The sequence below is a fragment of the Melospiza melodia genome, chromosome Z (genome assembly GCF_035770615.1).
Source record: "Melospiza melodia melodia isolate bMelMel2 chromosome Z, bMelMel2.pri, whole genome shotgun sequence".
Classification (NCBI taxonomy): Eukaryota; Metazoa; Chordata; class Aves; order Passeriformes; family Passerellidae; genus Melospiza; species Melospiza melodia.
In genome coordinates this window covers 37,855,690-37,873,088 of record NC_086226.1, presented here as the reverse complement: position 1 = coordinate 37,873,088, position 17,399 = coordinate 37,855,690, and the positions used below count along the sequence as shown (strand labels likewise).

Below are 17,399 nucleotides of genomic sequence, written 5' to 3'. Positions count from 1 at the left end.
TCTAATAGATACCTGTTGCTGCAACGAATGATAAATGCATGCTTCTCACTAAATTTAAATTGACTGCCTTTTGCTATCAGGACAATTTTTTAGGGCAAGAAAAAAAAATTAATATTTCATTTACTTGTATCCAGTCTCATCTCCAGGTTTGTAGAACCAATGAGGTTGCTCCCATCCTGCATGGAATCCCATTGAACATTTTGACTTTAGCAAATCATACAGCCCACTAGTTCTCTCTGTTGGTCTCCCAGCAAATCTTTCTTCTTTAGGGTAACCAACTAGAGGGAGGGAATAAAAAACCAAACCAAAATCACCAAAAACTATGGCATGCTAAGATCATGATCCAAGATAGAAAATACATCTATTAGCAGAGAAATCTAGATACAGGCTTTGCTGGAATCTATCTTTAGGATATAAATGTATTTTTAAAAATATCTTCTTACCAATGTTATTAAAGCCATAAGATTCTCTTGCTTTGGCTGCTGTGTATTCTGTGGTGGTCCACTTTCCATAGCGGTTTGGATCTACTTCTATCAGGTCAAATGGAGGTTCTCCCTCAAGGATCCAGTCACTGAGGTACTTTCCCATGCCACCAGCATGTATAATGCCATACCTTAAAACAGGAAAAAATGTCCTGCAGTGCCAAGTATTTAATATTTTGCTTTTTTAAATCAGTACTAACATATACTACTAATACAACCCCCAAAGTATTTTGAATTTTTCCCTCTTTTTTTTTTAATTTGTTCTGCTTTGTTCTCCTTTCAAAAATTAAATTCTATATTAATGGATATTTCCACAGCCCCACTGTAGAATGTCATTGGTAATGTACAGCAGTTGCAGTTTAATGACAAATAATCATTAACACCAAATGATTTAAATTTTTTTAATACCTTTTAATACCACCATGTCTTCAAAAAAATTGCCAAAATAACCTTCCATCTAGAATATGTCTAAATTAATTCTTAGTTGTTTGTGAAATGCTCCCATGAGCACAAAAGAAAAATCCTTGAATAAACAGTAAGTCTGTCTCAAATCAAGTTAGATTAACTTGGAGCAAACCACAGACACTTATACAGAATAATGAAGCTAAAAACAACTTAAATTGCTGGTCATTAACTTTGCAATCTGAATTCTAAGTCTTCATTTAAAATAGGCAAGGGCTTTACCAAGAAGAAAAAAAAAGAAGTAATCATTTCATTCTAATGCATATGCACAGCAAGAATGAATCCATAATAGCAATGATATGAATTTGATATAGTATCTTATCCATTATTTATTTATTTATCTAAATAAAATAGAAACATAAAAAACCTGAGTACACTAAATAATTTTGCCAGCTACAGTCAGTACAGTGCAATTCAGCACAAGCCTTCAGACTCAGCAGAAACTTCTATCACTGCAGTGGATGCAGGAAGGATGAGTGCTTATGAACTGCCACTACAGAAGAGTTAGCTGTTGCTGGTGCTAATTCAATTAAGCAACTCTTTCTTATTCATGGGTACAAACTTTGGTACCATGAAAGCTTAAAATGCCTTCAAGTACAGCTCCAGATGAAATCTTAGGCAGTTTAAGTCTTCCTGTGCCTTTCACTGCAGCCAAAGGCAAAGGAGATCAGCAAAGAGATTGGTGACAGACCAAACATAATGAAGACCTTTAGCTTCAGCTGAAGACTGCTGAGCTGATGGCAGGGCAAGCCCAGAAGCAAGGCAGTGCAGAGGAGGCTGCCCTGCTACTACAGGTACAGCACTGCAACTGGACTGCACTTTGCAGTTTTGCAGCACTGACTGTGCAACACATTGATTTTGGTGCTCTTAGCCAGGCCCACATTATCAGAGATTTTACATTACACAGGGTGCCCAAATCCCTCCTCATCTTAGATAAGAGGGAGCTAATTGTGTATATGCAACCACCGGAATTCTGCTGCACAAGAATGAAATATGTATTTCAGGGATAGGATTTTTACAAGTAGCTATGAAGAGTGGTACAGTGTAGGAATCTCAGCCTTATGATTCAGACAAAACTTCCTTCATGAACTTTAACTATTTTTCCCCAGTTTTTAATCTCTCCTTCCAATCCCTAACAGATTAATTCCCCATTGTACCTGTCACATTCTTGCGTCTTACTTATGAGGTGCTGTGTCTCACCCACTTTCAAGTCTTTCCATTCCTATTCCTAGGAAATCTGAGTCTCTGCACACTGTGGTACCTTTTCTAGTGTTTTTGTCCCAGGTTATAGAATGGTTTCACTGCTGTGAATTAAATATTTCTGAATAAAATCCTAAACTACTCTCGTTAATATTTTAAAAACTTTAAGTAACTAAAAATGGGAAGCATTGAGCAACCTTAATAATAAATAGTGCTACAAGCTCTTCTAACTATATTTAACTTCTTTTCATGTTAAAATGCCTAGCAAGCTGCTAATTTTAGATAATAAAAATCCTCTAATCTAAAAGCACTAAGTCCTCTGTCACAATGTCCCTGCTAGCTGACTGCAAGATAAGGATTTGCTAATGCACACAAAAAATTACAAGACTTGTGGAACCACTGCAGTGACCCAGAAGCATAGAACAGAGTCAAAAGTCCCTGAAGAGCAGACAAAGTAATCCAAAGACAGCCACATAACTGCAACCCGTGTCTAAACATTTTGAGATTAATCAAACTCCCGAAACAAATTGTTTAAAGAAAATTAAGTAGTCTTCAATTTTTTACACATGGAATTTGATTCTGCTCCCATTGACAACAACAAAGAAAACATGTTCCAAAGTCTGACCACAGAGTAATGAACTTAAACAGTTGCTTTGGTGAACAAGGTCTAGGCAAACCGCTTTTGTAACTATAAGTTCTGCAAATGTTACTGAAAGATAACATTATTTTTTTTTAAAATCCAAGCAGCAAAGGTGAATACCTTTCACAATGAATCATTGCAAAATTACCAAGCTCTTTTATTTTGAGAGCCTCAGAAAGCATGTTAGTGATACTGCCTTATCTTACAATCAGAGGGTTTGTTTGTTTTGGAATGAAAGAAACCTGGAAAAAGCTGAGCTGGATTTTGAACAGCAAATTAGGCAATTGGAAAAACAATGTAAACAGAATGTGTTCAATAAGATCTGCTTGGAATTGTATTTGGTTCATTCTATCCATCTTGAATCAATGGTCAAACTAAGACAACTAAAGAGATGTTGATGTTTTAACACTTCCTCAAGTGCAGCCATAATAAATAAGATGTAAATCACATTCAAGAAAAACACCATAACGGGTGGGAGAACAACACCAGTAAACCATATATTTCTATCGTTGCACTGCCCTCTTTATTTAATTTCCTCCAATACCCAACAATGTAATTTTTCAGCTCCACTTTCAGCAGTCAGAAACACTGGATTTGTATTCCTAGAGCAGTCAGTCACACACTGCACTGGAATGTCTTCCATTAAATAGGCTTCAGTTCTTCACACAGAACTGTATAGTGGACACTCATTGCTGTCCAACTTCAGAAACCAGATTTACATACAACAAACAACTGTGAAATATAGTGCAATTAAAAGCAAGAAATAAAATTAACTGAAAAGTATACTTTGAAACACAGTATTTTTGTCACTTTAAATTGCTACACAGACAGTAAGAAGTACTACCATTTTGTGTTGCTTCATAAAGTGTCACAGGTATTGGCATCCAGAATAAAAGGAGGAAACAAAAATTACTGAGAGTAAAGAAATAAGAGAAAAGGATGATCTTACATTATAGAGGTTGTGGTTATTAAGATTATTTACAATTACATTTTAACACAAAATACGTGTAAAACAACTCCCAAGCCCATAAAAATGCACAAAGCTTGAGGTGACTACCATTTTAACAATTTGATAGACAAAAATTGTCACAAAGTACTTACTCACCCAAAACCAATGGCTACCCAGTAATTTCTGACACCCTGATGTGGTCCCACCATAGGAAGAATGTCTGGAGAATAGGTGATAGGGCCTGAAATTGTGTTTACGATGTCTGCTTTTCTCAAAACAGGGACCATTTCCATGGCAGCCTCAATATGCTCCATTATTCTGTCTAAATCAGACTCAAAAAGTTCTTTTCCAAATCCTGCACAAGTAATTGACTCATTATATATACTTATTTACACAGAGAGTACATACATTTTCAATACAGCTATAGTATCTATATAGAAATATAGGTGTCTATATCAATACAGCTATCTATATCAGTACAGCTATCTATATATAAAAGTTTTTTGATAATAATCAGTGCATGTGTTCAAGCCTTTGCCATCCTACATAGGAAAAATAGCATGCATAAAAACATAGTTACCTGCAGGACCAAGTTTATTTGTCACTGCAATTATACCATCCTTTATACATATTTGTTTAACCCTAAGGTCATGCAAATTCAACAATGAAGTACAAAGGAAGTGAAGATACACAGAAACTTTCTTCTACATTAATAAGACACACTTATTTTTCTCAATATGCCAATAATTTGAGGAGGGGGAAAAAGGTACTTCCTGTATCTGCTTATGATTTCCATGAAATCATACAAACTTCTGGGTACATTTCACCCCTCAGCCTGGACTCTAAGCATGGCTGAACATCATTATGTGGAGGCACTTGATGCTACTGGAGACAGTAAGATCCAGAAGCCGTGACAGGGCTATCCAAAACTGAACCATCTTAACTGCCCTTCCTTAGGAAATACTGCATTTTTTAAAACAGCAATACTAATGACTTTGTATAATTTCTTGTCTGGAAGTGAATGGAAAGCTGGAGCCTAGATATAACACAACAATTTATAATGTTTTTTAGTAAGCAGCTGTATGACACAGGACATTTTTGTATTCTATACATATCTACAGCTCTCTTGCACCGACATCCAAGCACAGCATTTTGTCTAAGACATTCCTTTGCTGGTCTTATTTGACAATCACATTATCTCGGGGGTATCAATAAATATCCAGAGCCCCTGTCAGCATGCTGGAGAAAATTGTAAGAAAAATTTCTATTCAGGCAAAAAAGGCTATATAGTGCAGATTTGGTGACTGCCTCTAATTTAAATACACAAGCACCTCTTCAGGAAGTAGGGTAAGACTACATTGTAGCAGGCTTTTCTTACATTACATTTGTATTTCTGTTATCTTTTTATCACTAGAGTTACAACTATTCTTTGAAAAAAGTTTTTGCATTACAATCATGCATTGCAAATATTTTGTATTTTCTGTCACATAAGGCAGCATGACAGCCTGGGATTTATGCTCATTAAAATGTGTGCTAGTGCCTATTATGTTTAAAGATTTAATATTCTTAGTCACCTGGTGGGACTCCATTTGTTACCCATGACTCCTGGAGCTTCATTTTCTCCTCACTTTCATATGGACCAAACAAAAGTCCATCCCTTTCTTGCCTTAGATAGTATGATCCTTCTAAATCACGGATCACGGGCAATTCTGTTTTTAGGGCTTTCACTTCAGGGATAGTTGATGTTACAACATACTGATGATGAACAGGTATTAGAGGGTGCTGCAGGCCAATCATCTTGCCTATGTCACGGGCCCAGAAGCCTAGAGAAGAAAAAAACCAAAATCAAAATAGAAATATTTAAACATTCATTTCAGTGAATGGAAAATGACAGTAAAATATTTGCAGTACACACTGTGCTTTTATGTGCAACAATTTTTTCCCCATACTTCTAATTTTCACTTTATTTTTCATATTACTAGCATATTTTTCCTTCCATAATTCCATGTCCTATTTTCCTAATTATATTATTATATATTATTATAGTATGCACATATCAAAATATAACTAGTAAATTATAAATTAGACTTCTAAAAGTTCAGAAGAGAATTTAATTAACAGTTCCAGAAACCCCATGGCTTATTTCAGCAAAGTAGGTCTGCAGTGTACTCCTAACAAAGAGACACTTAAAATCCGGAATAAATTAACTCACATTATAAGTGTGAGTTAATTTAACATGAACCAAGCCCCTTACTATCAACCAAATGAGCTTGCATGCTTTAACAGCACCTTAGTTAAGTGCTAACATCCCAACAGACTAAGGCAGTACTTTTCAGGCAACTGACCTCAGGAATTGGAGTTTCTCTCCTCTTTCATATGCATCATGTGACTCACATTAATTAATGTCTCACACAGCAATCAATTCATAATGATGCTCGTACTGGTGAATATGCAAGTGTGCTCTCCTACAGCCATCACATTAGAAGTTCTGATACAGACTCTGACAAGAAAATGCAAGCAACCATTTCCCTGCCTCTGCAGCTGGCTCAATATCCTTCATGCATACCGTGAGAGAGAAGTCAGAAAAGACCTAATTCTCCTGTGCTAAGGTTAAATTGGTATGGCACACTCACTTAGTGAAGTATCTGTGTCAGAATGAATGAGTGGAAACCACTTCACTGCCAAACACTAGTTTGGGCTCTGCATCATGGCTCTCACATCTGCTATGAGGCTGGAACAGAACAGACTTGGGAACCAGACAGGTACAACTGACTGGAAAGGCAGCTGCTCTCAGCTGCTTTGAATATCCCTCAGCCCCACTCTCCTGACTTTTATATCAAGGACCAGAGGTCTCAAGAGTGGGAATGAAAGGGGGAAATCCAATGAAATAAGAGTTTCAGGGGAGTTTTCACTTTTGGAGTGAGGGTTGGACGAAGACAAAATGAAAGAAAATGAAGAGGTAGCAGGGCCTTCCAAATAAAAGGCTGTGTGCCATATGGCTCCAAGCAAAAGAAGGCAAGACAGCCTGGTTCCTGGGAAACCAGCTGACTCCAAACTGCTTAAGACAAAATATCTCCAGCAAGATTTTCTACCTAACACAGCTGTCCCTTCTCCTGGGACATAGACTTCATGTGCCCAGCTTAATGTGCAACTTTTCCTTCCTTTTCTTCCTTTGGTTAAGAATTTTTCTTAACCAAATTCTCCTACCTCTCTCCTCAATTCCATTGTCTCCAAGACCTGGTCAAAATTTCTCAGTGCCCCAAGGACACTAAAAGGCATAAATGAGCTTAAATAGCTTCACCAGGGATGTCCACCCATACCCATGGGCACAGGAGTCCCATTCCAGGTCAGCTCAAGTCCTTCAGAACCTGTCTGAGCTGGTTTGATTGTGTGTCTGTTTACAGCTCTGTCACAACCGTGCCCGTGCCTGGCCATGGAACATATTGATCCAGACCCTGATCCGCGGACTACTTCTCAGCTTGACCTCAGCCTAGTCTCAACTCTACAGTCCTGCTTATTGATTGGCGGGCATCATTTGACCTCGGTTACCGTCACCAGACCCGTTCCTGACCTGTGGTAACATTCCTGGCTCGGCCTCAGCCTGGCATCATCACTACGGATCTGACTGTGCCCCAACTCCACAAGTCCACCTGGAGGCCTGGACCGCGGGCTGACCCCAGCTGCAGGCCCTGGGCCTCCCCTGCTCAGTCCCCTGTGCCCTGCCGGACAGGGCCCTCGCTGGCTCGGCCACCCTCGTTTCCCTGCTTGGCTCCCTGTCCTGTGGGGAGCAGCCAGTTCATGCCGCTTGCTGACATTAACTGGGAATATGTCCTCTCACCTCCAGCATGGCTTGAAGCCGGGACAATTAGGAAAGTTGAATTGGGCTGTGCTGGCCTTGTGCCATTCCCCTGTGCCAGGATGGCTGTCAGTCTCTTATTTAATATTACAAACCAGCCACAGGGCCTAACACCCACAGTTTTAAAAAATTGCAAAGTTTCCAAGGAAAACATTTTCTGTGGTTATTCACTTAACAGTTACTGACAGCCAGGTAAGGAAAAGCAGCAGAGGAAATCCAGCACCGCCTTGAAGAGATCTGTTCAGGTAAAAGCCCTTGCCCAGTAAATGCTAGAAACTAGCACCTGTTGTAGTCGTCATATGTAAGGCTTTTGCTTCTAAATGGCATCTCAGCATTTGGAGGAGACTCATTGCCAGAACATTTGTTATGTCAGTTAGATTGGTTGAGGGGTGATTGTGCCATAGAGTGACCCAAAACATCCTTTAAGGCTAATGAAACATTACTTATGTTCTCTTATACAGAAGACAATGAAAAAATTTGAATAAATCTGCATTTCTAGCACATATGCAAGGGTTTCCTTCATTACACAGGACACATGCAAATGTGGATTTAAGTGGCAGGTAGCAATCTTTAGGGAGCTCCTTTTGATTTGGGCATTTCTATGTCACCTACAAATAAAACTATTTTAAGGTAAGGTGAGCTAGTGATTCACAGAGAACAGAAAAAGTTAAAGCAGCAGAAAATTAGGTCTTTGAAAGAGCTTTGTTTCTTTCTTAATAAGAAGAAATTTCTTAGCAATTAGATTTTGAGAATAACATTACACACCGAGCCAATTTTAAAGTGTTTTTCAGTAAGAGACAAATAGTTTAGGTTTGTTTAAAATAAAATTTACAGCACTATTATTCTAAAAAAGTCACACATGATAAGTACTTTTTAAATTGCTTAAAATAACAAAAGGTGACATTTACTAAAAGAAAAATACTACAGTTTCTTTGTTTAAGGTTTTTGAACAAAAACAAAAATGGCAAAAAGAAGAATACATTCTCTGAAACAAAATTCTAATTGGAAGCAGATGTCAAGTCATATCACACATAGTAGAGATAAATGAAGGCATCTATTATATCTCTAGGACATTTGTGAAGATTAAATTGTAGACACTGCAAACATCTGATGCTGAAATATTTAGTGGTAGTATTACTTAACATATCTGCTGAAGTATGTCATCTGACCATTTCTTGGTTTTGAAAAAGAGAATCTTCTACCACTATATATAAATGCTTGTATATATAGTGCATGCATGTCTGAAAATATATGCTTATATACACACACCCACACTGTATATACAGACAAAATTCACAATTTTTGGAGACTTTAATCAAACATTCCATTATAAATAGGCTGCAAATAACTTCAGCAGGCTCAGTATAGTTGCTTCATGTCAGGGATTATTTATTAGGCATCTGCTTTCCTCTAAAATGGAAATCTCACATAAGGAACAGCTAAAGATTGGTTGGAACTAGTTTGTTCCAGTTCTGCAGCAGATGTCAGTTGCAGGGTGAGGCGGGGAGGGGGAGAGGGAATGTAAAGAGCCTTCTGATGTATTTTTCTCTGCAACATGAGCCTAAAATTATACAAGTCATGATCTGTAGTGGAATGAGGCAAGGCTGAGAAAAAGAATTAATGTTATCTGAGAAAACATTTATAAGAGATATGTGTTACACAGTATTGATTTTACATCATTAGCCAGAATGTTAAGCAATATGTGCTTCAAATATTCATTTTGGCTGAACAGTTAACTACACAGGAGAATTAGGTAAATACATTGTTGATTTAAAAACTCATTAAATAATAAAAAAAGACTTATGAAAAGTCCACAAGAGTGCATTCTAATATTTGCAAATAAGCTCTGAAAAGCATTTACCAGAAAACCCTGCCTAATATCAACTTGATATATTAGCCAAAGAAAGATAACTATACTACAAAAATATAAGAAAATTACTACATCTGTGATACTTCATCCATATGATGCAGAGCAAATAGGTGGGAATAATGAGTGTCTGGAAGTTTGTGACCTAAGTAAGTCTGATTGCCAAGAGAGCTGCCTTTCCCTTTCATAATCTTTGATCTGTTCCAGACCAATATATCCACACTGTGTAACAAATGATATAAGGATTCTATTTGTAAGAGAGCTTGTGATTTTGTAACTGAATGCTGTTCCATAGTTCATGCCTGAAAGACATGAACTGTCAGTCCAAAGGCAATCAAATATTGACACCTCTCATTTTCCAAGTGCTTGACTTTGTGATTTACATAAAATTTTTAAAATTTGGTTTCCCTGTTTGTGTGGCTGATTGCCTTCTAAAAAGCTTACTAAACTCTTCTAGTCCTCTTTCTCTCCAAAATTCATTATGTGGCACTCATGAGCAAGCTTAGAGCCTCAGAGTCTTGTTATTTTAACGAGGCATATAGCAATAGCAGGTGATCACCTATGTATGGAAAACATATATAAGAAAGTGCACTTTTCCATGGGCTTTCCCGTACGTCTTTACCAAAAGCCTGGAATGATTTAACATAAGACAGGGTTGTCTATATCCCTGAATCTGAAAGAAAGACCTCTTAAGCACATCCCCAGAGAGTCCAGCTGTTTGATCCCACTGTCTCTAAATTTCTCTCTCTTTTTTTAATGCTATCTGAAATTCTACTTTTACTCCAGTCCTTATATCCTTCTTCAGCTATTTTGTCACCATGTGCTAGTCAGTCTCCCTCACTTGTCAAGTTCTGTCCCAGCAGCCTTCTCTTCCTTCCAATCCACTCCTATCTACCCTTCCATTTCCATGACATATTTCACCCGTCTTTCATGCTTAAGCAGGTCAGTTTTCCACTCAGTTTCCCATACTTGATACCCATTGCTTGAGTATCCTTACTAATAATTTCATCTGAAAAACTCCTAGCTTCAGTTTCCTTAATGAAACAAATCAGATATCTTCCAACAATCTCTCTGGTGTCATCCCTACTGCTGCCATTCACTCCCAGTTTGAGCTTCCGTATTCATTAAGTCCTGTATCATCTAACTGTTCCACTTGTTGCCAGTGCTCCTAAATACTCCCAGAAATCTTTCCAAGGCATTTTTCTCTCCCAATCTATTATCCTTCCTGTCCAATTCCTTCATAATTCCCATTGTCACCGATGGTATTTTACCCCCCAACAAGAGTCTCTATCTCACTTAACCTCATTTTATCTGTCTTGCACTAAAAATAGGTGCTTTTTTTTTTTTTTTCTGTTCCACTGTAAATATAAAGAAAGGAATTATAAAGGTGTATTCTTGCTCTCAGTTCACTTGTCCCATCTGAGTAAGAAAGTCAGCTTGGAATATCACAGCTTCCAACTGAAGCCTGATGATTCACTGCAATGGGAGGTATGTGGGACTAATGCCCTAAAAATGCAGATATGATCCAGTTTGAGGCAGAGTCAGCAAAACTTTAATCTATATGGTAGATATTCAGCATGTTTTGAAACAACAGAAAACAGGAAATCTTCTTCTACGAAGCAGAAAGCATGCTTCACATAAGACTTTTCACCAATAACATATTTTTCTACACTTGTATAAAGCAGCGTAATAATAAATGAATAAATTTAGATTTACTACAGGTTTTCAGACTTATTAAGTTGCTAGGAAAATAAACACAATTCCAAACAACACTTGCCCAAAAGTTCTTTGAAGCAGAAACATCAGTTTGGCCTCTTTAACACAATGAAGAATAACATTAGTATCTGTAAATACAAGCTCCCCTGAGTTAGGCAATTTTTATGACATACAAAAAATGCACTGTTAAGCCAAGCACGTGTTTAAAATGTGACTCAAAAGACAACAAAAAAATCTTCCATTTCAAGGGTATGTGGATAGAGTTAAACCTTGGAGAAAGATCATAATGAAATAGGCAAGGTCAAATTCTCAGTCTCTTAGAAGAAACAGTGAAGTTATTTGTATTTCGTGTGTACATTCCTTCTGCCTCCCTAGGTATGTTTCATTAGGTTTAAGAGAAACGTTCAGTTCACCTATTGGGCACTGGAACAGGCTTCCCAGGGAAGTAGTCACAGCACCAGCCTGACCGAGTTCAAGAAGTGTTCGAACAATACTCTCAGGAAAATGGTGTGACTCTTAGGGATGTTGCTATGCAGGGCCAGGACTTGGAGTCCATGATCCTTGTGGGTTTTTGCAACTCAGGATATATTCTATGATTCTGTGACTCTAGACCTGGACTCTCTCCTACACAACTTATTGTAGACCACTAAAGGTCTCTTTTGCTACAAAAAACCTAAGAGGGCAGTCTGATAACTAACTGCTGGAGACAAATCAGGGCAAATACTTTTAATGCCTATTCAAGGGCAATTAATATAAGAGCTAAATTTTCACCATACTGTGATGAAATATGTGCAAACCACAAACCAAGTGAATGTTCAAGAACATAAATATTCCTTATACGTGTAACCCACACAATTCAGTACAGGTGTTAGCTAGTATGTAAATCTGAAAAGCACTCTAAAGCTTATATTAAATCTTACCTGCAGTATTCACAATTCTCTTTGCTTGGATTATTCCAAGTGGAGTTTCAACTTCCCATGTCCCATCTGATCGGGAGTTCAGATTAGTTACTTGCACAGGATAATTTAACTGAGCACCATATTTTCTGGCTCCTGCAGCCAAGGCCATAGTTAGAGAATAAGGATCAATATGACCGTCTCCAGGGTTATACAGGCCAGCTAAAACCTAAATGGACGTAAAATCCCCCAAAATGAAAAAAAGTAACATTTATCAAAATTAGATAGTTAAAAAAAAAAAAAAACAAACTACTTTCTTACTTGAATACAGTAAACTTCAGGAAGTTTTCAAAATATATAACAATTTTACCCAACCTAACAATGGCCTATGACAGTCAAATTCCTCAGATCTCCCATGAAATCAAAGGCTGCAATTCTTTAATATTATAATATTATAGACACGGTAATTAATAGTATGTACTCTAACACACAGTATGCATAAAATTCACAAATTCTGATTTTAGGCTATGATACATTTTTTTTCCAATGAAAAACAAGAATCTGTTGCACAATTTGTAAAAAGAAAGGAGACTCTACATGTATATTTCTGACAGACCAATATTTAAGTGCAATGGAAGTTACATATCATAAAACTAGCTTCTTTACCTTATCCATGTTCAATAAGGGAAATAGTTCCTGCACTTTCTCAGGCGTGATTAAATATTGCTCTGTTGGGTGCCAACCAGCACGAGTCATTTGGTATTTGAATTCATCCACCCTAGTAGGGGTTGAAGCAATTCTGATACTGCCAGGCTGATGAAACCCCACAGGCTAAATAAAAAAGAGAAACAGCAAATTACTGAAAAAATCTTTACTGATTGCCATATATGTGTTTTTTCTGTGCTAAGAGGAGTCTACAGGAATTTTTCCACTAACATCATTAAGAAAAATGGAAGTAAACTATGGGCCCTTGAAGGAAGAGGCCTTGGACATAGACTCCTAGAAAAAATATTTTTTCATAAAGTTATCAAATTAGCTTCCTAACTTAATGCATACTATCTTCAAAACAGTTAAAAGAAGTCCTTATTGAATGCCATGATACATCTATTTTACTTGATATATACATCATATATACTTGATATATGCACTCACACACTTTCAAAAGTAGAATCAGATACTTCTCAAAAATAAGTATATATGATATACTTTACTTTAAAAGATGTCATTTGCATGACTTCCTATTGAATGTATTTAACTAAGCACCTTTATAAACACAATGAAAAAACACGCACTGGTTTTGTCTTTTTAATAAATTAAACTTCCTTACAGAGCTGGACACTGAAAGCTTACTTTTCTTCACCTTTTCATATATATATATATATATATATATATATATATGACAAATATTAAAAATATATGAAATTTGTTGACTAGTAAAGTGAGGTTCATTCAATTTCTGCTGCTGTCCAAAACAAGCGCAAGTTAAGTAAATGAAATCTATAAGGTTGAGAGATGCCAAATGAAAAAGATGACTCCTGTGTTTCTCACATATCCATTCCTTAAGTCACTAAATAAAAACGTTGAAAGGGACACAAAGAATTGTAGCAATCATCTCAAGTAGAAACAGCATAATATCATATGAATTTTTAAGTAGACATATTTAAGGCAGGAATGTATCATAATCAATCTGTTCATTCCAGATTCCTTGTACTATTTTAGCTCCTTTATCAAGTTAAAGTTGCAGACTCTCTGTTGTGTCTTGAGATGTTTTATGAGTACCATTTTCCTAAACTGCAGAGGGATCTGGGAAACTATCTACAAAATGTAGTGACTGGGTATGAAGAAGAATGTATTTCAATAAAAAGATGCTACTGCTACTTCACACCATTATCAACTATATTTTTTTGTAAGACTATTGCTACAGTTGATATTGCTCTGAATTAACACTTCAAAGGTTAAGGGGATTACCTGTCCTGTCTCTTCTTCAAGCTTTTCATAGAGTTTGATGCTGTAAGCATGGATTTTCTTCAGGTTTATTCCAGGATGAAAATAAGTAGTTAAACCAGCCTCAAATAAGAAATAGGAACAATAGATTAGAAATGCAGTATTCTTGCCTTCCTTCCAACTGTCATCTAAAAAGGAACTGCCAAGATACTGTAAAGAAAAACAACACATGGATAGAGCCAACTGCTACAAAAATAAAAATAAAGTATTTTCTGTACTTAAGCCATTTCTGTTTTCTGCACAGGTGTTTTCCCATCTGTCTTTTCTCACCAAGTCTGCCAACCCATGATAGTGTTTCAGTTGTTCTGTCCTATCTGATATCTCAATTTATATACAACATCATAGTGCACCAGATTATTGAAATGCCCAGATAATCCAGTGGAAAAGAGTGTAAAATGAATCACTTGTCAGTATAATATTTTACAGTTCTATCTATAGTCTATTCATAAATTTCACTAAAAGTATTTTTGGCAATTTTCATAACAATCTGAGTTTAAGAAGACAGAAACCTACAGGAGGGAGATTCATCTAGTAAGGGTCCCATGAAGAACAAAGCAGGTATGTTGATTTCAGGAAGTCCTTGGGTTAAATTAGTAGTCTGGAAAAAATATTCCTTGCTCATTTCTTATTATCATATTGAACCATTAGCATCATACAGGACACAGCTGAAAACTAGATATTTGACTAAATGTGATTTTTATCTCATTTAATACGTGTGTACATGCTGTGAGCACATTTATTTAAATTACCTTAGAGTAAGCCCCAGGGCTGTTTCACTGCTGAGTTTTTAGCTGAAACTTGTCTGTTTATCAAAAAATAAAGGGCCTTTTTTCAGTGTGTACAAAATGAAGAAATAAAATAGGCATTGAAATATTTAAATTTCCTTAGCCATTAACAATGTCTAAGAACAATTAATTTACTTCTACTTGCAAATTTTGTTATCTCATTTTGGTTTTTCCTGTATTCTTTTATTTATGTAAACATTTTCTGGCCTTCTGTTATTCTTCCAAATGTAGTAATAAATCTTCCAGATGTAAGGAAATTCCATTTTAGTGGTCACTATTAGTGTTGTCATTTTGAACTAAATGAGTCACAAATCACTTGCAAGTTAGCTACAAACCCATATCTATTCAAGAGATTTAATTGCAAGGATTAAATAAATACTTCAATCTCTTACACTTTCAAGTGAAGAAAAGAAGTTTAAATGCACTTAACATCTTTTGGGTTGAGATAATAAATATTTCTGATTTCAAGAGTGCAGCTGGCAGACAGCTATAACCCAATTTCACCAAATAAAAATTAAGATAATAAAATAATAAAATAATTTTAATGAAACAAAAAGATTGAATGGGTCCTTAGGAGATTTCTCTTAAATTTCATATTCAAAGCAGGATCAGCTACAAGATCAGACCACATTTCTCAAGATTTTTTCCAGATTCTTTGAGAGTCTTCATAGACAGTGGCTCCTCTACTTTCCTAGCTTCATATGGAACTTTACATTTGGCCTTGATAAATTCCATAAAACTGTCCTTTCATCCTTGCAGTCTGCCTAGGTCCCTCAGCATGGTTGCCCTGCCCTTGAGTGCATTGACTACTCCTCACAGTTTGGTGTAAACTTCGAAAGTGGATGAGCATGTGCTTCATCACCTACTCCATATTACTGATAAAGACATTAAACAGGATGGGTCCCAGGGCAGATTCCTGTGACATTCCACTTATTTCCAGGATTAGGGTAGAATATGACCCATTCACCCTCCAAGCCCAGCCATCCAAAGAGTCTTTTAACTTTCTAGCTGTCCGGCCATACATAACATCTTCAGCTGAATAAATGGATCGTGTGGGACAGGGTGTCTAAAGTCTTGCTAAAATCTAGGTAAGTCTCATCCACTGATCTCCTCATGTCTAAGAATTCATAATATTCCATAATAGACAGCAATCAGTTTTGATCTGACATGATTTATTCTTCGCAAATTTATTTTGACTCTTGCAAATCACTTTTTTTTTTCCTTTATGGACCTGGGACTCACTCAACAATTTTCTGAAGAACCGAACTAGGGGTAGCTGACCTTTAGCTCCTCTGCTCAGCCCTTTGGCTTTTTCTAAAATTCATACACCTGTCCTTTGCCACATCTCTGGCACCTCCACCAATTTCAATAATATTTCAAACGTGATACATCTGCGGCCTTGCCATGAATCAGCAGCATTATTGGAGGCAGCCAGTCTGCTCCAACACATGAGCATTTGCCAAATTACTCCAGTAATCCCTGATTTGGTCCTCATCCATCGCCTGTAGTTACTATCCTCCTTTAAACCAGAGGCAAGAAGGCACTGAGACCTTATGAGTGTAAATTGTGACTGAATTACTCACATCATTCCCTTATTTTCATTTTTTCAGCCTTTTGCTATTAATGCAGGAGAAGAAGCAGTTCTTGTTGCTTTTCATTTTCCTCACAAATCTTATATTTAGCTGAGGCTTGGCTTTCCTAACATCCCCTTCACATACACAGGAAACTTTTCTAAATTGCTGATTTTCAGCTTTTTCCTGCTCTGTCGCCAGTGTACTGCATTTTTCTCTAGAACTCAGTCATGAATTTGCTCTGGCCCAGCTGCTTTCCCAAGGCATCTACATGTTTTCCTGAATTTCAGTGTAAACAATTCTTGCAGTTGAAGGAGATTTTTCTCTAGGCTGTACTCTATTTTTCTAAAAGATTTTGTAATTGTACACAAACAAGATCTGGAAACATAATTTAAAGAATGGCAACTTTGCTATGAGAATTGACAAAAATATTTTAAAGCATTTCTATTGTTGAAATTTTTAAATGCTGAAAAGTTCGTGTTTTGTTCTATTTCAATCTCTTTCAGACTTTATTCTAATGCCATTATTAAATTAGCTTTCTGAAGGAAAATGTTATTAACACTGTTATATACTAAACTCTCTCTTCTTGTAAGTGTGACCAAATTGTAACAAGTTATTATTTGACTTGCGCTGTGCTTTACTGTCAGCAGCAAAATCAATGGCATGTTTCAAGAAAAAGTATAATATAATATAACATGTAATAACTCACTCAGTTACATCTTTTGGTAATATAAAAATGTGCATATTTGTTGTGCTGTCTTAATAGCACACATGAGGTCAGTCAAAGTTATCTCAGACTTGAGAAGTGAGAGAAAGTTTTGGCAGCAACACTAGCAGGAATATTAGCTATCTGAAACACGATCCTGAGCTCTGGCAGGACCTTCCTGGACCGTCTAAGAGGTAAAATGTGGTGTAGTGCAGCAACATCTGAACCAGACTTTCAACATTTGTGGCTGCAGGAAATGTGCTAT

General features: G+C 36.7%; 1 protein-coding gene across 1 annotated transcript in view; it reads right to left on the bottom strand.

Annotated features, from left to right (window-relative positions):
* DMGDH (dimethylglycine dehydrogenase) overlaps positions 1–17,399 on the bottom strand; it is a 39,425-nt gene that overhangs the window by 18,531 nt on the left and 3,495 nt on the right. The window contains exons 3-9 of the mRNA XM_063180488.1: positions 14,037–14,135; positions 12,735–12,899; positions 12,093–12,297; positions 5,308–5,556; positions 3,890–4,088; positions 444–613; positions 125–278 (exon numbers count right to left, since the gene is read on the bottom strand). Of these exons, the coding sequence (XP_063036558.1) occupies positions 125–278; positions 444–613; positions 3,890–4,088; positions 5,308–5,556; positions 12,093–12,297; positions 12,735–12,824 (1,067 nt within the window). The 5' untranslated portion in view covers positions 12,825–12,899; positions 14,037–14,135. The remainder of the gene's footprint in view (positions 1–124; positions 279–443; positions 614–3,889; positions 4,089–5,307; positions 5,557–12,092; positions 12,298–12,734; positions 12,900–14,036; positions 14,136–17,399) is intronic.